Source organism: Plecotus auritus, assembly GCF_963455305.1.
Source record: "Plecotus auritus genome assembly, chromosome: 13".
Lineage (NCBI taxonomy): Eukaryota > Metazoa > Chordata > Mammalia > Chiroptera > Vespertilionidae > Plecotus > Plecotus auritus.
The window spans coordinates 16,244,755-16,268,905 of record NC_137779.1 but is presented as its reverse complement, the minus strand read 5'-3'; the positions used below and the strand labels follow the sequence as shown (position 1 = coordinate 16,268,905).

General features: G+C 45.5%; 1 protein-coding gene across 3 annotated transcripts; it reads left to right on the top strand.

Annotated features, from left to right (window-relative positions):
- Positions 1–2,634: 2,634 nt before the first annotated feature.
- Positions 2,635–18,239, top strand: HEPACAM (hepatic and glial cell adhesion molecule). Of its 3 annotated transcripts, none has more exons than XM_080650742.1 (7): positions 2,635–3,087; positions 12,903–13,244; positions 14,003–14,284; positions 14,539–14,638; positions 15,108–15,181; positions 15,481–15,548; positions 16,131–18,239. In XM_080650742.1, exons 1-7 carry the CDS (start codon positions 3,003–3,005, stop codon positions 16,416–16,418), a joined length of 1,239 nt encoding a protein of 412 aa, XP_080506868.1. In that variant the 5' UTR covers positions 2,635–3,002; the 3' UTR covers positions 16,419–18,239. The 3 variants fall into 3 exon arrangements, with proteins under 3 accessions (XP_080506868.1, XP_080506867.1, XP_080506866.1); XM_080650741.1 differs by having other exon boundaries at positions 15,478–15,548; XM_080650740.1 differs by having other exon boundaries at positions 15,108–15,337; positions 15,478–15,548.
- Positions 18,240–24,151: the final 5,912 nt, after the last annotated feature.

Here is a 24,151-nt window from a genome sequence, read left to right as displayed (position 1 = left end):
CCCCTCAAAGCGAATTCGTTATTTCTGGGAATTCACAAAGGGGTGTCTCGTGTCTTCACAAACTGGTCTGTCATTGGCAGTCATTATTTGGTGCCCTCCCTGCTCTCACTCCTCTATCCCAGTTCCCTCTCACAGTTGTTCTTTATTCTCTCCATTTATATTCATAATGGACATCTATCCATGTTCTTTATTCTTAAGAAAGTCCCTCAAGTTTTTGTCCATTCAATATTCAGTAACTCTGTTGAGCGCCTACTATGTTTCCTGCCCTGTATGAGGCAGTAGAGCTCAGAGACCAGTAAGACACAGTCTTTCAACCGAAGAGCTCTCTACTCATTAGGAGAGAAAGTACCTTAGCAGATGATACAAACTTCCATAGGTCTTCTCATCTTAAAAAGACCTGAAAGAGGACTGCAGAATTGCTCCTTTGCAGCTGCTCTGATCTTCCCATGAGCTTCCCACCCCCAGGGCAGCAAAGGAAACTGAATGTTAATCCATCCTGAGAAGCTCAGTTTGACCAACCACTTTAACATTCTCTTAAGGAAGCTAAGTCTCTGCTTGGATAACTCTGGCAATTGCTTAATCAGTGATTCACTTCCTCCCCAACCCAGCTCCTGTCTAAGAAGGGTGGGGTATTATAGGTGATGTGGCTTCGGAAGGAGACAATGTGCATGGACTTATGTGGACTCAGTATTCCCACTGGTCTCTGATGAGCTATATGTATGACTCCCACCAGGGCAGCTGGTGGCCCCAGTCATTGCCTGCATAGTGTGGCCCCTTTGCTCCAGGTCAGCGCTCTGTAGGTTCTTTACCCTCTCAGTATCTCTGGGTCTTCTCAAAGAAGCTTGTGGGCACTTTGAAGCGTTTACATATTCTGTGTGGGTATAAGCCAAAAGTTCATTTCTGGGCAGGGAAAGGGGGGATGTTGAGACTTTACATTCCTCTTCAGTCTTCCTCTGCCACATTTTTAAAATATATATTTTTATATTAATTATATATAATTTAAATTAAATATATATAATATCAGAGAGAGAGAGATAGAAACATCAATGATGAGAGAGAATTATCAATTGGCAACCTCCTGCATGCACCCCACTGGGAATCGATCCTGCAACCCCAGCATGTGTCCTGACAGAATTGAACGGTGACCTCCTGGTTCATAGGTCGAATGCTCAACCACTGAGCCACACAAGCTGGGCTCCTCTGTCACATTTTTCTTTCCACAGACTTCAGGCTAAAAAAGGCATACTTCAGACTATTTCCTGAACATCATATACTCTTTGTACCCTCAGACAATAAGCCTTAAGGCCTGGCCATCACAGACAAAAGAGGTCATTTGTCTATAGTCCTGTAGAAGAACTCTGTTATCCAGTCCACATGCTGTTGTTCTATGATATTTCAAAGGGGTAGATAAAAGAAATTAAAATATCCTTTTGTCTCTTACAGAGTTTGGCTTTCAAGCCTTTCGTCTTGCTATTGACTCTAAAAGACTATGTCAGAAGCTAAATGTTGACTTTCTCTTTTCCATTTCATACCTGCTGAAACAACAATAACTCTTCCAGAGACAGACAGGTGCCTTGAGCTGTCTAGGGAAAAGTTAAAGACACAGAAACACAGATGGGAAAAAAAATCTTATTTATATAAATCAGAATGATTTTTGGAGTTCCTTTGTGACGTTCAAAGCCAATGCTTCCCAACTCTTCTCCCCATCCTTTGACTTATTGGACTACACAATGGGTCTTTCGCTGTAGAAACTTGGTGGACTCAGGCTTTCTCCAGGATGTAAAAAGAATATTTTGAGAGGCAGCTATTGCAAAACTAAGACCAGGGTTAGAGATTACCAAGAGGGGATCTGTAAACTTTGGTCTCATCATGATATAAAGATTCCTTACAGGAATGAAAGAGAAGAAAAAGAAGAAGAGGAGGAGGAAGAGTTCTTTTTATTAAAGTTTAAAATGTCTTTGTAACAAAGAATTTCCTAGGCACTCTACTGTACCATATCTCCAACAAGCCTCCTAACAATTCCTACAAGGAAGCTACTGTTTCCCCATTTCAGATGTGAAATTGAGGGTTAACAAAATTGTGAGCCAGGTTTCAAGATTGCACAAGTTAGTGAGCATACATTCTATGACAGCCCTCATGAGAATGGTGGACATAGCGATGAGGGGGCAGGAGAGCTAGAGTGACACTCCTCCTCGAAGCCTGGAAACAAGAAGAGGCCACCAGGCTGAGAAGCTGGTGACGGAACCCGAGGATGCTGGCTGTTAGGGTGTCACCTTTGTCCTTGCTCTGACATGTTGGAGAAAATTAGCTGGAGGCAGAGGAATAAACAAAGTGGCTTCTGGAAAGAGGCCCTCAGTATCTACGTGATTCTATGATAGGAAAGAGAACCCCAAGTAGGACCCGACAGGTATGAAAATAATAGAATTCAGGCCATGTTCCAATCTTCTTCCTTTGGGATGGAACAGGGGTTTCCATCTTTTCAGTAGTTCTCTGGAGTCTCTCATGCCCCAGCCTTTTAAAAGCTTCTGTCCCTCCCTCTTCAAAGTTTATTGGAGGTCTACCGTGGCATACACCTTCCTTCTCAGGAATAAGGAGCATGAGGTGGAGACAGGATGGATTGGGACATAAATCCAATTTAGTGTGTGTCCCAGTTCAGTCCCTATTGAGCCCAAATCCTCATCTCCCCCTCATACTGGTTCTCATCACAGACAGGGAAGAATTGATGGGCCCCCAGGACCCATTAGATTGGCACCCCCTCTGAAGATTATCTCCTAAGCAAATGCCCCCTTCTAAACTGGAGATGTAGGGCTTTGAAACTAGAAAAAGCCAGGTCTGAAAGAGAAGAAAGAACAAGTCCAGCAACACACAGAGCTCTGTGTATTCAGAGAGAAGTTGGCAGGGTTGCGCTCGGGCAGAGAAACTCCGAGTGGTACAAAGGGACGTGCCCAGAGTGAAGAAATCATGCTAATTGTCTGCACCGAAGCTGGAGAACGCCACCCAAAATGAAGAGAGAAAGGGGAGCCCTGTCCAGAGCCTTCAGTGCCCTGCGCCTCACTCCTTTTGTCTACCTTCTTCTGATCCAGACAGGTAGGAGACCAGAAGGGTAAGAAAGGGTTTGGAGAAGGGACTGGGGCTTTCAAAGGTGAGGGAGGGGAGAGTGGAGGGCCAGAATGTCTTTAGGGTGGGAGGAGGGGAGAGAGCTCAGCTGCGTGGGAAGCATCTCAGTGAATTCAGGCATTAGTGTTGAATGTATTTCTTCATTCTGCACGGCCCCTGCCCCCTCCCCCAAAAGGCTGCATGACTTTGGAGCTCCCACGGCATTCAGGACATTAGATGAAGGGCAATGAGCCATTTTTATAGGATGACTTGTTGGTACGGGCCAGTTTGGCATTCTTTGCAAGGATTATGGTGAGGCTTGGAGGGGTGGGGGAATCTTGGTTTTGTGCTTCCCCAACCTCCTGCCCCCACTTCTCTGAGTGTAAAACAGCAAGAGATATACGAAGCTTTGGCGATAAAGAGCCTCCTGATTTTGGAGAGTAACACCAAACTACCCATAACTCACCCTACACCGTAGACACCTGTCTCCTGTTCCACCCCCTACCAACTATTTGGAGAATTGATCTTATTTTAAGTATATTTGTTTATGTACACACACACACACACACACACACACACACACACACTGTTCCAGAAAGCTTAGTAATTCACAATTTAGTTGGGCAAACAGATGCAGAGATCATTTTAGTAAAACACAGAAACTATTTTGAGTCAGATATGCAGAGGATGCCTGAGAGCAGAGAGAAGTCCCCTACCCCACCAGGAAACAGGTGCTGGTGGTGCAGGGTGGGGTTGGGGGAATATCAGGGGAGGTCACCTGGGAATGTCTGACTAAATTTTAAAGGATCAGATAAAATAGGTAGGTGTGGGAGTGGGCATTAGAGTTGGGGAAATGGGCAAAGGTCGACAGCTTGAAATGGCATCTGTGTTTAGAGCAGCCCAGCTGTTCTCCACTGCTGGAGAGGAAAGTGTGAATAAGTTAGGCAAGAGCCTGGTGAACTACACTAAGTAAACCAGAATAGTCTGTAAACAGTGGAGTGGGGAGAGCATTGAAAGGTTCTAATCTGGGGGCTGGGAGGGCCAGACGTGTGTTGGGATAGCTCACTCTGCAGTGAAGCATTGGAGGGGAATTGGAGGTAAACAAGATAGGAAAGGGTGTCACCTTTGTCCTTGCTCTGACATGTTGGAGAAAATGGACTTATATATTCATTTCCTAGGGCTGCTATAGCAAAGAACCACAAACTGGGTGGCCTGGAAAACAGAAATTTATTGTCTCACAGTTTTGGAGGCTAATAGTTTGAGATCAACGTGTCGGCAAAACTCAGCTGATGGAGATAGAAAAGGATCTGTTCAAGTCCTCTCTGCTTCTAGTAGTTCCTTGGCTTATGGCAGCATAATTTCAGTATTTACATGATATTCTCCCTGTGCGTGTGTCTGTGTCCAAATTTCTCCTTTTTATAAGGACAAGAGTCATATTGGATTAGAGGCCCATCTTCATCTTAGCTTATTACCTCCACAATGACCTCATTGCCAAATAAGGTCACATTCTGAGGTACTGAGATTAGGACTTCAACATATGAATTTTAGGGGACACAATTCAACCCATAAAAGGCTACTGCAGTAGTTCATTAGAGAAATAGCATGGGCTGGAATTAGAATAAAGACAGAGGGAATGAGGAATGTTGAGATAATATTTTGGAGGGAAAGTCAGGACTTAGTGATTGATAAGAAGTGGGAGGATCCAGAGAGGGAGGTATGGGTTCTGTGTGAAACCTTAAACAAAAATTGTGGGGATATGATCATTACTATTGTCCATGTTAAGGTTGAAATACCTATGACACATCTGTGGGAAAATGTTGAATAGCCTGAACCTGAGGGGCAGGGAGGCCACGGCTGATGGGAGGTATTTGGAAGCTGTCAGCCCATAGGTAAGATTTAAAACAAAGAATGGATAATAGCACCTAGGATGAGAAAATAGGCTGAAAATGGAACATTGAGTAACCCCAAGATTTGTAGAGGGAAAAAATCCCTTTAAGGAGACCATAAAGGAACAGTCACAGGGACAGAGGGAGAACTAGAAGACTGTGTGTGCAGAAAGTCAAGGGAGTTGAGAGTTTTCTAGAGAACCAACATCAAATGTATCAAAGAGGTCCAGTACAATAAGTACCTAAAAGAGTCCGTTAGATATGGCATTTAAGAGGTTACTATTGGCCTTACTGAGAAGAGTCTCAGTGGAAATGACAATGACTTAAGGAAATAATGAGAGCTGTAGGTTTGGGGAATTGGGAATACGAAGTGCATATGAAATATACAAATCAGAGGTGTCCCTAACAGCCATCATATAATAAGAAAAAAAATTACAGAAATATATTGTTAGTCAATGTGACTGGGCAAAAACAAAAGGTGGCAAAGGGTCTAAAGCGTGGGAGAATTAATAAATATAACAAAAAATTCTAAATATAAACTATGCTAATAAGATATTAGTTATGACCTATGACAGTTAAGAAATCAGTGCAGGGTCAGGCCATTGTACTGCTGTGATCTGAGAGCAATAAAGAGCTGACATTCTATAAGAAGTTTCTGCCATCTTCAATATATCAGTTAGGAAAATGCCAACTTCTTTGACAAATAAATGCCAAAATTTAAGTTATTGGTGTTAACCATGTAGTAGTATGATGAAGTTCCAGCTAGGCCTGAGATGAGGAAGGACTCTGCTCCATGAAGTTTTTCAGGGACAAAAATGATGGAGCTCTGTCAACTTTGACATGTGTATCCAATGGACAATCTGAGATTTATCTCCATTTCTTCTAGGTAGAAAAAAATTTAAATGGGTGTGGGGGGGGTCCTAAACCAGCCTATAGAGGGTACCTATCACTTTCACTAGTTCATTGGCTAGAACTCAGTCACCTGGCCAAACCTAACATCAAGGGAAGCTGGAAAATATAGTTTTTAAGATTGGCACTAAAAGAGAAGCTTGGACCATGTCACCCAAGCTCTCAAAGATTTACTTTAATCCTTTGTGCTTATGGTAGCAACCACCAAGCCAGCCTCAGATAAGTAACATTCAATATTTAATGCTCTGTCCCTAATATGGATTAATAAAACTTTCCTAAATTCATCACATCCCAATTCATGCAACTAAGGCTTTCCTAGAGGCCCGGACAGCATTTTACAGACATAAACACAGCATGCCACAAATCTAGATAATCTGATTTGCAAGATTTTACTCTTTGGGATCTTATAACTATTCCATCGTCTTTTTTTTTTTTCAATTAAAAATTACATACAGGAAAATGCATTTAGCATAAGGATACAGCTAGATGAACCTTTGAAAAGTGAACAAACTCATGTAATCAGTGCCCAAGATCAAGTAATAGATCACTTCAGCACCTCATACAATTTCAGGGACTATTGCCCTCCCACCAGGGTCACATTGGTATCCTAATTTCCAATACAGATGAATTTTGCATGTCTTTGAACTTTATATAAATGGAATCAGATGTATGCATTTTTTTGTCTGGTTTCTTTCACTGAACACCAAATTTGTAAGATTCATCCATGTTTCCTGTTTGGGGCGTAATGAATAGAGTTGTTAAAACATTCTAAGGTGGATGTTTTGATTACAGAGATACACATTTCTTTGGGGGATACACCTAGGAATAGAATTACTGAGTTATATGCATGTGTTAAGCTTTAGTAAATAGGACCAAACAGTTTTTGAAAGTGGTTGTATCAATCTGCATTCCCACCAGCATTATGTGAGAGTTCCAGATGCCCCATTGATCACCAATTCTTTTTTATTTTAACCATCTTAGTGAGTTTGAGGTGCTATCAAATTATGATTTAGAATTGCATTTCCATGGTTATTAACGTGTCTTTTTCAAATCTTTTTTTTAAATTTAATAAATCTTTATTGTTCAGATTATTACAATTGTTTCTCCTTTTTCCCCCCATAACTCCCCTCCACCCGGTTCCCACCCCACCCTCTGCCCTTACCTCCCTCCCACTGTCCTCATCCATAGGTGTATGATTTTTGCCCAGTCTCTTCCCGTACCCCCCACACCTCTTTCCCCCTGAGAATTATCAATCCACTCCCATTCTATGCCCCTGATTCTATTATATTCACCAGTTTATTCTGTTCCTCAGGTTTTTAATTCACTTGATTTTTAGATTCACTTGTTGATAGATATGTATTTGTTGTTCATAATTTTTATCTTTACTTTTTTCTTCTTCTTCCTCTTCTTAAAGAATACCTTTCAGCATTTCATATAATACTGGTTTGGTGGTGATGAACTCCCTTAGCTTTTTCTTGTCTGTGAAGCTCTTTATCTGACCTTCAATTCTGAATGATAACTTTGCTGGGTAGAGTAATCTTGGTTGTAGGTTCTTGCTATTCATCACTTTGAATATTTCTTGCCACTCCCGTCTGGCCTGCATAGTTTCTGTTGAGAAATCAGCTGACAATCGTATGGGTGCTCCCTAGGTAATTAACTGTTTTTCTCTTGCTGCTTTTAATATTCTCTCTTTGTCTTTTGCTCTTGGCATTTTAATTATGATGTGTCTTGGTGTGGTCCTCTTTGGATTCCTTTTGTTTGGGGTTCTATGTACTTCCTGGATTTGTAAGTCTATTTCTTTCACCAGGTGGGGGAAGTTTTCAGTCATTATTTCTTCAAATAGGTTTTCAGTATCTTGTTCTCTCTCTTCTTCTGGCACCCCCATAATTCTGATGCTTGAAGTTGTCCCAGAGGCTTCTTACACTATCTTCAAATTTTTGGATTCTTTTTTCTTTTTGCTTCTTTGTATTTCAAATCTTTGACTTGATTCTTGCGTTCCTCTAGTCTGCTGTTGGGTCTCTGTATAATATTTTTTATTTCAGTCAGTGTATGTTTAATTTCTAGTTGGTCCTTTTTCATATCCTCGAGGGTCTTGTTGAATTTATCGGCCTTTTCTAGGATATTCTTGAAAAACCTTATAACCGTGGTTTTGAACTCTATATCCAGTCGTTTGTTTTCCTCCATTTCTTCATTTGTGATCTGTTTCTTTGTCTCCGCATTTTCATTGCTTCCCTGAGTTGGTAGGGTGGCTTTGTGTGCTAGGTTCCTATATGGCCCAGTGGCTCAGCCTCCCCAGTTACCAGAGGTGGACACTCTTGGTGCACCCCTTTGTGGACTGTGTGTACAGCCTTGTTGTAGTTAAGTCTTAATTGTTGTTGGTGTCACTAGGAGGAAATGACCTCCAGGCCAATTGGCTGTGAGGACCCACTGTGTCTATAATGGAAGAACTGCTGCGCTGGAGACACGCTTAGGGGGCCGGACTTGTTTCAGTGGGGCTTTGGTGCTCACTGAGTCTGCCTCTTGAATGTGTCACTTATGGATGTGAGGAGTTGAAATCTGATGTCGTCTCACACTGACCACTGGATACACTAGCTTCTGGATCTCCAGTGGGATGCTGGTCAGCTACTGTCTGAGGCCACCCAGCAGGAGGTACAGTGAGAACTACAGTTTTCTCCTCTTTGCTTGGGGTTTGGAGGTTTTGGAGCTGTCTGACCAGAGCTGCAGTTTGTTTGGTTAAGCTGCGATAGGGCAGGCCATTTATATGCAAAAGCCGCTGCTCGGAGCTTGGGTGGGTTTGTAGATTGTGCGGGGCGAGGTCTCAGGGAGTCACTAGGCTAGGGCGTGGCAAATACTGATGGCTGCGAGTCAGCTGTCTCTGCATTTCCGTGTTTCCAAGTCCCCGCGTCCCGCGCCCCAGCGCAGTAAACAATGAGTGCTGCGTGCACCTCTGCAAGAAAGTCACCCTCACTTTCTGACCCGATGGTAAACAGTCCAGCTTCTCCCTGTAGGAGTTTGGGTCCCCAGCATCTCCCCAGAAACTGGAGTTCAGAGTAATCTGGAGCTTGTCTCCCTTCGGGTTGAAAGAAGCAGCACACCCAGACACCCGCCGCCAGCCTGATTCACGCGCCTCTGTACCTCAGCCCGATTCACGCGCCTCCGTACCTCAGCTTTTCAGCGCTTGTGCACGTCTCAATGCTCTTTTCTCTTTCCTTCTAGCTGTAGAATTTCCACTCAGCCAGCTTTCCCGTGGTTCTGGGTGATAGACATTTAGTCTTTTAGTTGTAGTTTTGAAATTGTTGTGCAAAGCAGCAGTTTAGGTGTTTACCTATGCCGCCATCTTGGTTTCCTCTTTTTCAAATCTTTATGAGCCATTTGGATATCCTTTTTGTGAAGTACCTATTCCAAGTCTTTTGCCCATTTTCTATTGAGCTTTCGGGATTTAAAAAAATTATTCATTTGTAGGAATTAAAAGAAAAACCATATTTTGGGTAAAAGTCCTTTATAGGATATGTATTACAAATACCTCCCACCCTACAGCTTGCCTTTTCACTGTCTTAATGCTGCTATTGGATGAATAGAAGCTCTTAATTTTATTGTGTCCAATGTATCATTTTCTTCTTTTATGGGTTTCACACCTTTGTGTTCTATTTAAGAAGTCTGTGTCTGTCCTCAAGTTGTGGAGATATTCCCCTGTGTTTTCTTTTTAAAACATTGGTATTTTACCTTTCACAGTTAGATATACAATTCATCTAGAATTGATATTTGTGTAAAGTGTAAAGTAAGGACCAAGTTTTTTTGTTTGTTTGTTTGTTTTGTTAATCCATTGATTTTTAGAGAGAGTGGAAGGGAGGGGGAGAGACCAAGAGAGAAATATCCATGTAAGAGAGACACATCGATTGGTTGCCTCCTGCCTGCTCCCTGACCGAGGTATGTTTCCTTGACTGGAATTGAACCTGTGACCATGTGCCAATGCTCTATCTACTGATCCAAAGTGGCTAGGGCTCAAGATTCATTTTTTTCCTACATAACCCCGCACTATTTATTGGGAAAAAAATTCTTTCCCAACTACATGACAATAGCATCTTTGTCATAAGTCAAGTGCTCATATACAAGTCCATTTTTGGACTCTCTCTCTATTCTGTTCCATTGGTCTATTTGTCTATCTGTGCCAATATTACAAAGTAAACATCCTGGTATTGTATTAAATTTATAAGCCAGTTTAGGAGAATTGACAGCTTAACAACAGTGGTTAACATAGAATTCTCTGTCTGCCATTTTAATACTATTAACTGGGTGCATATTACTGAACATTTACACTCTTTAGAGTATAGATAAAAAGCTACCAAGGACCCCTTTCATCCGGAATCCCAAAGTCCTTCTTCACCATTTCTGTTCCTTGGTTTTCTCCTACATTCCTAAGTGATTGACACTTAAAATAATTTCACACTCTTGTAGGCACTTGTAGGTCTGGATAACAACATAAGAATACAACATGTTCAGAAATTGACGATGCCCCTATACAGCAGGTGCTGAGGAGTGGGCTGTTTTCTCAGAGCATCACTCATTAGGAAGGATATTAAAAACCAAAATCAGAAAGCAATATTTTTTTCTTTTAGAAAACCATGCTGTGTACTGCCCTTGGATTATTGTATACAGTTCTAGTCACCACATCTCAAAAAGAAATAATAGCTCTGGCCAGTGTGGCTCAGTTGGTTGGGCATCATCCCATGCACCAAAAGTTTGCTGGTTCGATTCCCAGTCAGGGCACATACCTGGGTTGCAGGCTCAATCCCTGGTAGGGGGCGTGCAGGAGGCAGCCAACCGATGTTGTGCTCTCACATATGTGTGTTTTTTCTCTCCCTCTCTCTCTCTAAAATCAATAAGAACATTTTTAAAAAATAGAATTAGAAAAAGGCCAAAGGAGGGTATCTATGATGGCCAAAGGGATGAAGGGACTTCCTTGTGGAGACAGATCCAAACAAAACAAAAAATCCTTCACATAAAAAAGGGATATAACTGAGGTTTATGGTGTTAGAGATTATATCTATGTATATAGACCAAATTCTACAATACATGTTTGACACCATCTCATTGACATTTATAAAAGACGAGAGGCCTGGTGCACAAATTTGTGCACAGGTGGGGCCCCTCCTGAGGGGAGTGGCCTGTGGGATTGGGCTGAAACTGGCTCTCCGACATCCCCCCTAGGGGTTCCGGATTGCAAGAGGGTGCAGGCCAGGCCGAGGGACCCCTCCGGTGCATGACTGGGCCAGAGAGGGACACGGGAGGTTGGCCAGCAGGGAAGGGACTGCAGGAGGACTCCAGGGCATGTCCAGCCCATCTCACTCAGTCCCGATCAGCTGGACCCCAGCAGCAAGCTAACCTACTGCCCCCTGGTGGTCAGTGCACGTCATAGCGAGTGGTTGAGTGGCCCTATCATATCATTAGCATATTACGCTTTGATTGGTTGAACAGTTGACAGGTCACCGGACAATTGACAGCATATTAGGCTTTTATCATATAGGATAAATTTAAGGCAAATACTAGTAAGTGGACACTTTTGCAAAGCAAAATTAGCACATAAAAATGAGTAGATGGTGGTGTCTTTAAAGGAAGAGGCTATTAAGGGAATCCGAGGCTATTGGTAGATACAATCTTGTGCTTTACAGCTTGACATTGCTTGGTGTCACAGGAGGTCAAAATCCTACTTGATGAAGGTCACCTACCTGACCCAGTATGGCACTGTTTAAGTTGATCAGTCAATTTCCTTTTGTTCAGCCTCGGGTGGGAACAGACACTTCCTACATAATGATGCCTCAGAGACTAGAGGACAGTAATTAAGTTAATCACTTCTCAAGGTTGAATAGTCCTAGTCCCTTTTATTTCTACTGTGGATCACAATTGTTAGCCACTTCCTCATTTCTGTGTCCTGCTTTGGCTCCTGTCCCAGTTCTCTGTATCCCTTGAAAGTTGTGGAACCCTGAGCTTAATACAGACTCCAGTTTTGGCAAGAATTTTGGGAAACAGTGTTTGCTTGGCAAAATGCTCTCTTTGTCGGCTTCTGAGAAAGACTGCTCAGTCACTTCTGAACACCCGTACATACCCCTGTGAGTCATGGCAGGAGCAAGACTCCCACCTAGAGGAGGGTAAGGCCCTAGGGCAATCCATATGCTATAGCTTCTCAGTGTTTTCATCCTGAAGAATCAGGTTTAATTGGCAGAAAGAGCAGGTGGAGCCCAATCTTACAAGGCCTTCTGATCCCAAACTTTTTGTTTCACTCATCCTAAATCCCTCTTCTAAAGGGAATACAAATTGGGCTGGAGTTTGGGTGAATTTTCAAAACCATCTACCCTGTTGCAGGGCTGTGTTGCACTGGGTGGGCCTAGTAAGATGCTACGTGCAGCTGGGGCAAGGATAGGAGAGGCTCTTGGTCTAACTGGAAGGTGGCCCAGTTGTCTTCAGACCCCTACACTTCCCCTTTAATGCACCATCATGTGACATACTCCTTTCTTTGTGAATCTATGTCCCCATGCTTTCTCCATCACCCATCCCCACATCACTCTCCCAATTTTCAATCAAGAAAACCTGACAAATTCACCCTAAGGTCTAATGACCTATAAGCTACAGAGGATAAAGAATGTTTGTCTGTTTTGCTCAATGATATATCCCAAGGACACAGAACAGTGCCTGGCACATGGTAAGTGCTCAGTAAATATTTCTATAGATGGTGTGGGTGAGCTGGACCCTTCCAGAGGAAAACGACCAGAGGCAGAGGGCCAGATGGAAGAAGAGTTCAGGGCAATGGGATGGGTGTGAGGGATGATGGAGGAGCAGAGGGGCCCAGAGCTATAGGGGGAGAAGAGAAGGCACCAGAGAGTAAGAAGGAAGGACACCTGTGAAGGGCCCAGAATGAATGGGGAGACTTGAAGAGATCAGAGGAATTAAAGGTGGGAGTGAGGGAAGGAGCCAAGGGTCTGATGCTGCCCTCTCCCCATGGGCCTCTGTTCATAGGGCCCCTGCAGGGGGTGAACATCACCAGCCAGGTCCGCCTGATCCATGGCACAGTGGGGAAGTCCGCACTGCTCTCCGTGCAGTACAGCAGCACCAGCAGCGACAAGCCCGTGGTGAAGTGGCAGCTGAAGCGGGACAAGCCAGTGACCGTGGTGCAGTCCATTGGCACAGAGGTCATTGGCAACCTGCGACCTGACTATCGAGACCGCATCCGCCTCTTTGAAAATGGCTCCCTGCTTCTCAGCGACCTGCAGCTCACTGATGAGGGCACCTATGAGGTTGAGATCTCCATCACGGATGACACCTTCACCGGGGAGAAGACCATCAACCTCACTGTAGATGGTAAAGCACTCTGGCAGGGAAGGAGGGGGGCTGGTCCTGAGACTGGGGCAGGTCTGTTAGACCCTGGAACACCAACACGGAAACCGCTTAGGAGTTGAGAGTAAGCCAGTTGGACATTAGCAGTTAGCAGATAGGCTACAGTAAACAGGTAGAGTGCTTACTATATTCCAGAAACTATTTTAAGTGCTTTGCATATATTGGCTCTGTTAATGCTCACAATAATCTAGGGATAGTAAATATCATCATCCCCATTTGCAGAAGAGGAAACTGAGGCACAAAGAGGTTGAGTAACTTGCCTAAGTCTTGCAGCTAGTAAAGGTTTGAGCCAATATTTGAACCCAGGCAGCTGGTCTTAGTCTCAGTTGTTCCACACTGGGTCAGTTTACGACATCTTAGGAAGGTATTTGGGAAAAAAGGGGAGGGAAGGTCCATGAGGGTGGGGACCATGGCTGCCTTGTTCAGTATTGTACCTCCTGTGCTTAGTAGGTACTCGATAAATAGCTGGTAAATAAATGAGTGAATGGGGACATCTGTAATACTTTCAACCATAAAGATAAATTAAAAATAAATTCATTAATTAATGAGTGAATGAATGAGTAAATGAATGTATGGATGGACAGTGGTCAAGAACTTGACTAATGATCTCTGAAGGGCCTCTCTGACCACAGACTGAGTTGTGCTGTGTTGAAGGTAGAGAGTTAGGAAGGTGGGAGGAGCTTTTTGACCCCTGGCTCACAGCCTCCCCTCCCCGGGCTCAGTGCCCATTTCGAGGCCACAGGTGCTAGTGGCTTCGACCACTGTGCTGGAGCTCAGTGAAGCCTTCACCCTGAACTGCTCCCATGAGAACGGCACCAAGCCCAGCTACACCTGGCTGAAGGACGGCAAGCCCCTCCTCAATGACTCGCGCATGCTCCTGTCCTCCGACCAAAAGGTGCTCACCATCACACGTGTGCTCATGGAGGACGACGACCTGTACAGCTGTGTGGTGGAGAACCCCATCAGCCAGGGCCGCAGCCTGCCCATCAAGATCACCGTGTACAGTGAGTCTCCCTGCCTGCCCTCCCTTCAGGGCTTAAAACCCACGAGGGGCTACAGACATCCCAGACAGAGGGAGAGAGAGGCAGAGATGGGCCAACTCTCCACGGAGAACAGCAACAGGTGGGAAGTGGGCCCTGGGCAAGCTCTGCCTGGAGCCAGCCATACTGCCTGGGGCTCCTTTTCTCTCCCACCCGCTGCAGGAAGCTCTCCTCACCACACCCAGGTCTCTCACTTCTCTGCCTTTCTCTCTCCCTAGAAAGAAGCTCCCTCTACATCATCTTGTCCACAGGAGGCATCTTCCTCCTTGTGACCTTGGTGACAGTCTGTGCCTGCTGGAAACCCTCCAAAAAGTCTAGGTAACTCCTCAAGTTCCACACCCTGAGCATCCTAACCCTTCAGTCCACACCCAAGCTCTCTTCTTTTCGAAGTCTCTTTAATGCCTTTCCTCCCAGGACCCTGCACTTCTTCCCAGGAGATCCATCGCACCACTGTGTGTACAGCGTATGGAACCACCCCGATGACCCACCCTGTTAGTAATGGTTTCACTTGCAGGCCACCTGTCACGGGCTAGGCACTGTGGTTGTGGTTAGTGCCCTACCTTTTAAGTATCATTACTTGCAGTTTACAGATAAAGACATGGAGACTCAAATTGGTTAAACGACTTGTCCACAGTCACAATGCCAGCAGCAAACTTAGAGCTGACTCATTCCAGCCCATCCTCCTGTTATGAGGTTATAGCCATCAACTCGCCCTTATCCCCACCCCCATACCTCCTCCTGCTCACACTCAGCACCTCTGTTCATGGGGTGCTGGGTTGATTTGCAGAAAGAAGAAGAAACTGGAAAAACAAAACTCCCTGGAATATATGGATCAGAATGATGACAGCCTGAAGCCAGAAGGTGAGCTCCCAGCGGCCCACTCACCCAACCCATCCTCACTCAGATCAGTGGGCTTCTGGGAAAAGGCAGAACTGGGCCACAAGGAAGCCGGCTCTGCAGGGCCCCTTCCTCCACCAACTGCACGAAGACTGCAGAGCAGGGAGAGGTGCGGCCAAGGTAGGACCCCATGTGTTGCTGATCCTTTGGTGGAGGTTGTGGCGGGGCCTTGACTGGCCACTTGGGGAGCAGAAGTAGGTGCTGGCTGGTGGGGAGGGTTCTGGATCTGGGCCAGCCACCCCATTCTTCGCCCTGTGCAGCAGACACCCTCCCTCGAAGTGGAGAGCAGGAGCGGAAGAACCCCATGGCGCTCTATGTTCTGAAGGACAAGGTGAGCAGCTGTGGACTGGGTGCCTCACAAACACCAATGAGCCCTACCACGTCCTGGTGCTAGATATATATATCCCTTTATGGTGCTCAGAATGGCCTGAGAAATAGGTGTGTCGTCCCCATTTTACAGGTTAGGAAAATAAGGCCGATGAAGGTGGAGGGACTTGCCCAGGATCAACCAAGGAAATAAGGGGCAGGTCTAGGCCTTTAGTTCAGGTCTTTGAACATCAGCTCTGGTAATTTCCTCTCTGTTCCACTAACGCTGCCCCAGGCTATCCTAGACAGGTGGAAAGAGGACAGTAAGGAACAAAGCACTCAAGTTAATGCATTTCACTTTTTACTGAGCACCTATTATCTGCCAGGCACCATGCTAAGTGTCTTGTATTGACGGGGTTGGGGCGGCGGGGGGGGGGGGGGGGGGGAGGGGGGAGGGGGCGGAACCAGACCTCTGTCTGCCATTTCCAAGAGGTGGAAGTGTGGAGGGAACTATCCCCTTCACTTAGGTTTGCCCAGCGCCCCTTGAACACCAGTCGCGCCCCTAAACCGGGCCACTGTCCGCTGACCCTGGCGCGTGTCTTTGCAGGACGCCCAGGAGCCCGAGGAGGAGCCTGCTCCGGAGCCCCGAGCAACGGAGCCCGGCCCGCCCGGCTACTCGGTGTCGCCGGCAGTTCCTGGCCGCTCGCCCGGGCTGCCCGTGCGCTCTGCCCGCCGGTACCCGCGCTCGCCCGCGCCCTCCCCCGCTCCGGGTCGGACGCACACGTCTCCATCCCGGGCCCCCGGCTCGCCTGGTCGCTCGAGCATACTTCGGACTGCAGGCGCGCGCTTGATCCGCGAGCCGGAGGAGGCCGCCCCGGTGGGGATCAGCGCCTGAGCCGCCCGGGACCCGCCTTCCCTCCAGAAAGCCCGCACGCGCTGCGGCCGGGGAGGTGGGGAGGCCCGAGAGGCCAGAAAGCGGCGCGAAGGGAGGTCCCTGCAGGAGCGCACGGCGCACGGGTCTCGCCTGAGAACCTGGATGAGCTTGAGCAGATGGAGGAGGCAGCGGGGAGCCGGAGATTCAGGGGTGAAACCGGGTCGCGTTTGCTTCTGGTTCGCTGGCAGTGTTCTCGGTGGATAAGGGTTGTGCCCCCTTAGGACTATATAGATTATTAAATTTCCGGCCCAGTCCTCCAAGGGTCTTATGGAAACTAACATCAGTAACCTAACTCCCGCGGCTATCCCGCGCCCTTCCCAGGGAGAGCTCATGCTTCCCACCCGCCTCCCTTCCCTCTGAAGGAACGCCTGGTTCCTGGCACGTTTTGGGCAAGCCCAGGTTACAGAGGCCTTTTGCTCAAAATGCACAAAGGAAGGGGAAGTCAAATGCCGGTTACTGTGTGTACAGGGCACTGTTCTGAACATCCGGAAATCATTGTGAAGGCAGTGCCTCTGGACACCTGGTACTTGGGTACCTACCAGTGGATGCGAGAGGAGCTCAAGCGCATTCTTTTGCCCCCTGACCTGGGCCCCAGCGAGAACAAAGGATTCAAGCCCCGGGCTTGGTCTCCTCCCGAAGCTTCCCTCAGAGAGAGGCATGCTAAGCGTTCCTTCCGTCTCTAATCCTAGAGAGAGGGATTCTCACTCACTCCCGAGCCCAGAAAGCTAGATCCAGTGAAGAACTGTTTTTAACCCTCACACCTGTGCCTTCTCCCTGGCTTCCTTACACAACAAGCCTTTCAAACAATCATAATCCCCCCCGAAAGGCTGTGGGCTCCCTCCAGCTGTGAGAGAATAAGGTTTGACTTTCCAGAGAAATGAAGTGGGGGGAGGAGGCTCATTGCTCCCAGCGCCTCAGGGAGACATGATCCAACCCTTGGCTCCCGCCTCTGCCTGCACTGCTTCCAGATACCCGGATCCCAAGAGACTGGAAAAGGGCAGACACCCCAATCACACAGCATCTGAATACAGAGGTAGGGCCACTGTGTAGCCAGGCCAGGCCCATGCCCCAGCCTATGGACCAGTTTGTAGGAGAGACAATAATCTACTGTGTGAGGAGAGAGGGCAATTGAAAAGCTGAAAGAGGAGACCTTCTGTGTCTTCTAACCTCTGTTTTCTGATGCCTTTATGGGTCCTTGCATCCCAGGCCCCTCCTCAACCTCCTAAACGCCAGTTCTGACTCTCCACCATCCCACAGAGCAATTCCTAAGGCCCCTGTCTCCACCCTTCACACTGGAGCAAGTTTTGTCCCAGCCCCAAGGGCAAAAACATCTCTAGTTGGCCCCTCCCCCTCTGCCTGTCAGCGTGCCTGTGGCTCATTTGAGCCTGCATGCTGTTGCAGCTCCCCTTAGTTCTCCAGACTGCTCCCCTAACCTTCCCAGGTGCCTCAGCCAGAGATAATACGCAGGTGCAGGGTAAGTTGCTCAGGCAGGTGTGAGATGCAGGACTCAGAGAAGGGGAAGATGCTGGTCAGTCTGGAGAGGCAGGGGTGAAGGTTAGGGTGGGATGAGATGAGAGTCTGATGCTGAATCCCTGAGGGCCCAGGCCCAGCTTCCCTGGCTGAAGCCAAATTTACCTTGAGTGGGGTTGGGGAGGCTGGGGGAGTGAGGAAGTGGATTTTGATTCTATTGTATTTTGTTTGGATCTTCATCTTTGTATTACTAGCATCTAGCAGAGTGCCTAGCACATACTGGATGCTCAATAAACTTTTGATGAAATGAAATGACAACTTTCTTCCACTTAAGCAAGAACAAAACAAACTTAAAAACATCAGTCATTTCCCTTTTTCCTTCTCATCTTCCTTCACCATCCTTCATCCTCTTTTTTTAAAATTTCTTTATTGATTAAGGTGTGACATATGTGTCCTTATTCCCCCATTACCCCCCCCCCATTCCCTCCCCACTCATGTCCTCACCCCCCTGTTGTCTGTGTCCATTGGTTAGGCTTATATGCATGCATTCAAGTCCTTTGGTTGATCTCTCTCCCTTACCCCCACCCTCCCCTACCTTCCCTCTGAGGTTTGATGGTCTGATCAATGTTTCTCTGTCTCTGGATCTGTTTTTGTTCATCAGTTTATGTTGTTCATTATATTCCACAAATGAGTGAGATCATGTGATATTTATCTTCCTCTGACTGGCTTATTTCACTTAGCCTTCATCCTCTTTGAAAACCCCAAATTGTCCATTCCAAAATCATTCACCCACATTCATCCATTCAGGTATTCTTTCATGGATTCATAAACATTTGTTACTCTGCCATGGTCCAGGCCCTGTGACAGACACTGAGGAAACAGCATTGTTAGGGCTGCCGAAGGAGGAATGCACAAGGCCAAAGTGGTAAGGGATTATAAATTTATTAGGTCATCTGGATACCAGATGGGCTGAGCCCCCAGATGGCACCAGCACCCAGGGGCAGGGAGTCGGAGATTTTAAAGGACTCTAGGAGGGCTTTTGCTGGGCAGAGAATTCTCTGGGCAGGTCGGGATTCTGGGAATGTCCGGAGAGATAATGGTCTTAGAAAATGGAATGTGGTCTGAGGGAAAGGAAATAAATGTCCCTTGTGAAGTGGCCTAAAGGTCAATTCCCAGGGGAGGGGTGTCGATTCAATTATTTGATCAAACCTAACAAGCATAACTATGCCATGACTTCTACCCAGAATTCTCATGGAGGAAGACAGATGGGTAAACAGATTATTACAATACAGTATGGAAGATGCAACCATAGAGGCAATACAGGGTGCTCTGAGAGCATATATGAGTGTTCTCTAACCCAGATTAAAGTATCTTGGAGGAGAATAGGCCTGAATTTAGTGTTAGGGAGATTAGTTAATCAGGTGGAGGAGAAGGAAAAAGGGATGAAAGAACACATATTCGAGGCAGAAGGAGCAGCATGTATGAAATCTTGGCAATGTAACATGAGTCCAGACTCCTTAGTCCCCATAAAATGTGGATTGCCCAGGGATACATGTTTACATAGCCCTGTCATGGAAACTAGACTTGGACAAGTGACAAGGTGGGGGAGCTGAGCCTGGGATGCCTGTGTTAAGTTGGTGTCCTGGGAAGGACCCCCAGCTGGTCGTATCCCAGGCTTCGAAAAGAAAAATTTAGCCCTGGCCGGTGTGCGCAGTAGGTTGGGCGTCATCCTGGTTGGGGGCTCAATACCTGGTGGGGGGACATGCAAGGCAGCCAGTCTATGTTTCTCTCTCACATCGATGTTTCTCTCCCTCTCCCTTTCTCTCTTTCTAAAAATCAATTTTAAAATATTTTTTAAAAACACATAAAATAAAATTGCAAATCCTCTCTAGAGAAAAGCACCTCCTAAAATCTTCAGAGATTAAGACCAACCAAAGATGAATTACAATGAAAGGTCATAAACACAGATGGAAACAAATCACCATGAAGGAGAGTCTGCAGAGGAAAAAGCAATAGATTTAGACTCCCAAAGGCTTCTGATATTGAAGCTATCAGATATAAATTAATTATGGGATATAAAATAATTATATTTAATAAATAAAAGGCAAAATTTAATAAGCAGCAAGAGGACTAGCAAAAATGAACAAATTTGGCCCTGACTGGTTTGACTCAGTGGCTAGAGCATTGGCCTGAAGACTCAAGGGTCCCAGGTTCGATTCCAGTCAAGGGTATGTACCTTGGTTGCGGGTACATCCCCAGTAGGGAGTGTGCAGGAGGCAGCTGATCGATGTTTCTCTCTCATCGATGTTTCTAACTCTCTATCCCTCTCCCTTCCTCTCTGTAAAAAATCAGTAACTGTTAACCTAGAATAGTTAGCAAAGCAAACTTCCATACATGAGGGCAAAAGAAGGATATTATCAGACAAACAAACACTATAGTTTACCATCAACACTAAAAAAACTCCTAAAATATTTTAGGAAGAGGGAAAATTATTCCAAAAGAAATGTTTAAGGTACAAGAAAGAATGGTAAGCAAAGAGATGAGTACAAAGAGAAAGGCAAATCTCAACAGTCCTTTATAAAATGATAATAATATCTAATCTGTGGTTCCCAAAGTTCGGACAAATAAAATACAAGGAAATAATAGCAGGTAAATTGAAAGGGAAGTATCAGAATGAGATTACTCCAGGGTCCTTGAATTCTTTGGCAAGAAAAAGGTGGTCAAGATAGTAACTTTAGAGGCTGCACAACAGCAGCTGAAGGGCAGAGGAGGTGGTGTAGCCGGTCTTGTCCTCTCTGTGAGGTCACAGCTGGTGCCGATGTTCTGCGTTCAGGAAGGCATTCATTTAGTGAAACCACAGCAGTGGTGCACGCTGCCAGTCACAGACCAAGTTTCCCGCCGCGCTGGAGAACCAGATTAAAATGCCCACACTACCCAAAGAAACCTATAGATTCAATGCAATCACATCAAAATACCAATGTCATTTTTCACAGAACCAGAACAAATAATCCTAAAATTTATATAGGACTACAAAAGACCCAAATAGCCACAGCAATTAAGAAAGAAGAATAAAGTCAAAGGTATCACACTAACTGATATCAAACTATACTACAAGTCTTTAGTAATCAAAACAGCATGGTACTGGCATGAAAACAGACACATAGATCAATGAAACAGAATAGAGAGCTCAGAAATAAGCCCATGCCATGACAAAGGAGGCAAGAATATATAATGGGGTTAGAACAGTCTGTTCAATAAATGGTGTTGGGAAAACTGAACAGATATATGCAAAAAATGAAACTAGACCACTTTTTTATACCATATACACGAATAAATTCAAAATAGATTAAAGACTTAAACATAAGACTTGAAATCATAAAACCACTAGAAGAAAACATAGGCAGGAAACTCTGACGCTTCTCTTAGCAATATTTTTTCTGATATATCTCCATGGGCAAGGGAAACAAAAGACAAAATAAACAAATGGTACCACACCAACAAAAACATTTTTTGCACAGCAAAGGAACCATCAACAAAACTAAAAGACAACTTACTGAATGGAAGATATTTGATAACGATACATCTGATAAGGGGTTTATATCCAAAACTTATGAAGAACTCAATTCAGCACCAAAAACAACAAAATTTTCCAATTTAAAAATGAGCAGAAAACCTGATAGATATTTCTCCAAAGAGGACATACAGATGACCAACAGCCATATGAAAAGATGCTCAATGTCACCAACCATCAGAGAAATGTAAATTCAAACCACAGTGAGATATCACCTCACACATGTCAGAATGGCTGTCATCAATAAATCAATAAATAACAAGTGTTGGTGAGGATGCGGGAAAAGGGAACTCTTGGGCATTGTCAGTGGGATTGTAAATTGGCACAGCCCCTATGGAAAACAGTATGGAGGTTCCTAAAAAACTTAAAAACAGAACTACCTGATGACTCAGCAATTCCACGTCTGGGTATTTCTCCAAAGAAACCCAACTCATTTTTACACTAATTCAAAAAGATATATGCATTCATTCAGATGTTCATTGCAGCAATATTTACAATAGCCAAGATATAAAAGTAACATAAATGTTCATTAATAGACAAATTGGATAAAAAAAAGATGTGGTACCTATATAGTATGAAATATTACTCAGCCATAAAAAAGAACAAAACTTTACCATTTACAACAACATAGATAGACCTAAAAGGTATTACACTAAGTGAAATGAGTCAGACAGAGAAAGACAAATACCATATGATTTCACTTATATATGGAATCTAGAAAACTAAATAAATGAAAAAACAAAACAGAAACAGACTCATAGATGCAGAGAACAAAGTGATGGTTGCCAGATGAGAGGGGGCTGGGGACTGGCTGAAAAGTGAAGGAGTAAGAGGTACAAATTGTCAGTTACAAAATAGTCATGAGCTGTAAAGTACAGCACAGGGAATATAGCCAATAATGGAATAACTATGGATGGTGCCGGGCGGGTACTAGACTTCCCAGGGGGATCACTTTGTAAGTTATATCAATGTCTAACCACTATGCTGTACCCTTGAATCTAATAATATTGAGTGCCAACTATCATTTTTTAAAATGTATAAAATAAACTGAGAAGTAATTGAAGGAAAAAAAAAAAAAGCCACCAAGAGGACCTAGAGGTGGTTGAGGCTGACTGAGGTTGGTCAGGGAGGAGAAGTGCCCTTCCCAGAACACCCAAGGGATAATTAGTGCATAGCTAGTGTTCTCAAAGCACTTCCACATCCCCGACCCATAAACCGCATACAGACATATCCTGACGAGGAAAGTGGGGCTCCAAGAGGTTATGTGACATTGAAGGTCTCTCTGCCAGTAGAACCAGGATCTCCATATAGCGTAACTGCCTTCAGTCCTACCTGAATCCTTACCTTTTACCCCATTAGCTTGGCCAGCAGGCATCCCCGGCTGCATCTTCAGAGAACTTGATATAGGAAGCCAGAGAAGCCAGGAACGAGAGGTGGACATTTTTCCTCTGGAGGGTCCTTTAGAAGGGCACTCAATCCCTCTCTCTCCCCTCTTACAGGCAACTACAAGACACTCACAAGCCTCAACACTTTAAAACCAGAGGGCAAAGGAAGGTGCTTTCTAAATTGGTCACTGGGTCTGTAGATCACCAGGGCAGGGAGCAGAACTTCCTTAAAACTGAAGGCAACTCCCACTGACATTATCCGTTTGACTCATGCAGCCAACTCTTCCTTCGTGTGTGGGAATGAGACAATCAGGACGTGGATGGGCCAGGTTGCCAGACGTGAGCACTGTGGTCTCTGGGAGCCATCTAGATCCACCTTACTGTTGGGAAATCCTCTTGGGCAATCACTCCATGGATCCCTGAGTGTCCCTGATGCTTGGGCCGAGTAAGGGGAAGGACCTTAATGGCCTACAGGAAGAGCTCAGAGTAATTGGCCCCTTCTATCCCCATCAGTTCTTAGCACTTGGCCCTCCAGAATCTGGGAATAGATAGGCTGGAATGGAATGGAATGGAATGGAATGGAATGGAATGGAATGGAATGGAATGGAGGTGATCTCCAGGGATCAGGCGATCTCCAGGGATGAGGCACATGACTGTGGGGCGGGGGCCATTCCTCAGGCTGCCATAGCCTCTGGGGCTCTGTTCCTGCCACCCAGCACTGGCACCTCTCCGTACTGTGCCACCTGTCCATTCTCACTCAGCTGAGGACAGGGCTAGTCATGAATCTGAATTCCTTTGGGACTTGCCATCTTTCCCCCTGAGGAGGGTTTATATCATCTTTCTAGATTGCACACATTTGAGATAAAACCAGTTGGCATTCAGTCCTTAGCAGAGAACTTGGTTAATCTCCCCAAGTCCAGTATGCAAGCAGGAGAGGCTAACAGAGGACTGCTGACAGCAACATTCTTGGTGAGCCAGCAGTCAGGGGGCCAGACAGGCTTCCGGGCTCTGTCTCTGGGAAATCTCAGGTTGGCAGGGTGTGCAGTAAATTCATTTGTCTCACCACATTTTTCTTGTGTCACCCTTGGATGACTGCAGTGTCCACATGAATACCCCTTTATCCCTCTGGCTCCACAGGTCCTTGACCCTGTAAACTCTATGCCACTCCGCCTGGCACACATGCCGTGGACTTGACCACTGCCCTTAGCTCCTCCAGTGCTGAAATACCGAGCTCTCCTCTGGTCCCAGTTCCTATCCTTCCAGCTCTG

What these genes read in the sequence shown, in the direction of transcription:
- HEPACAM (XM_080650740.1), top strand. Translation starts at nt 3,003, where the DNA reads ATGAAGAGAGAAAGGGGAGCCCTGTCCAGAGCCTTCAGTGCCCTGCGC. An exon ending in AAACCCTCCAAAAAGTCTAG is followed by an intron (nt 14,639 to 15,107) that starts GTAACTCCTCAA and finishes GTTGATTTGCAG; the next exon opens with AAAGAAGAAGAAACTGGAAA. An exon ending in CAGGGAGAGGTGCGGCCAAG is followed by an intron (nt 15,338 to 15,477) that starts GTAGGACCCCAT and finishes CGCCCTGTGCAG; the next exon opens with CAGACACCCTCCCTCGAAGT.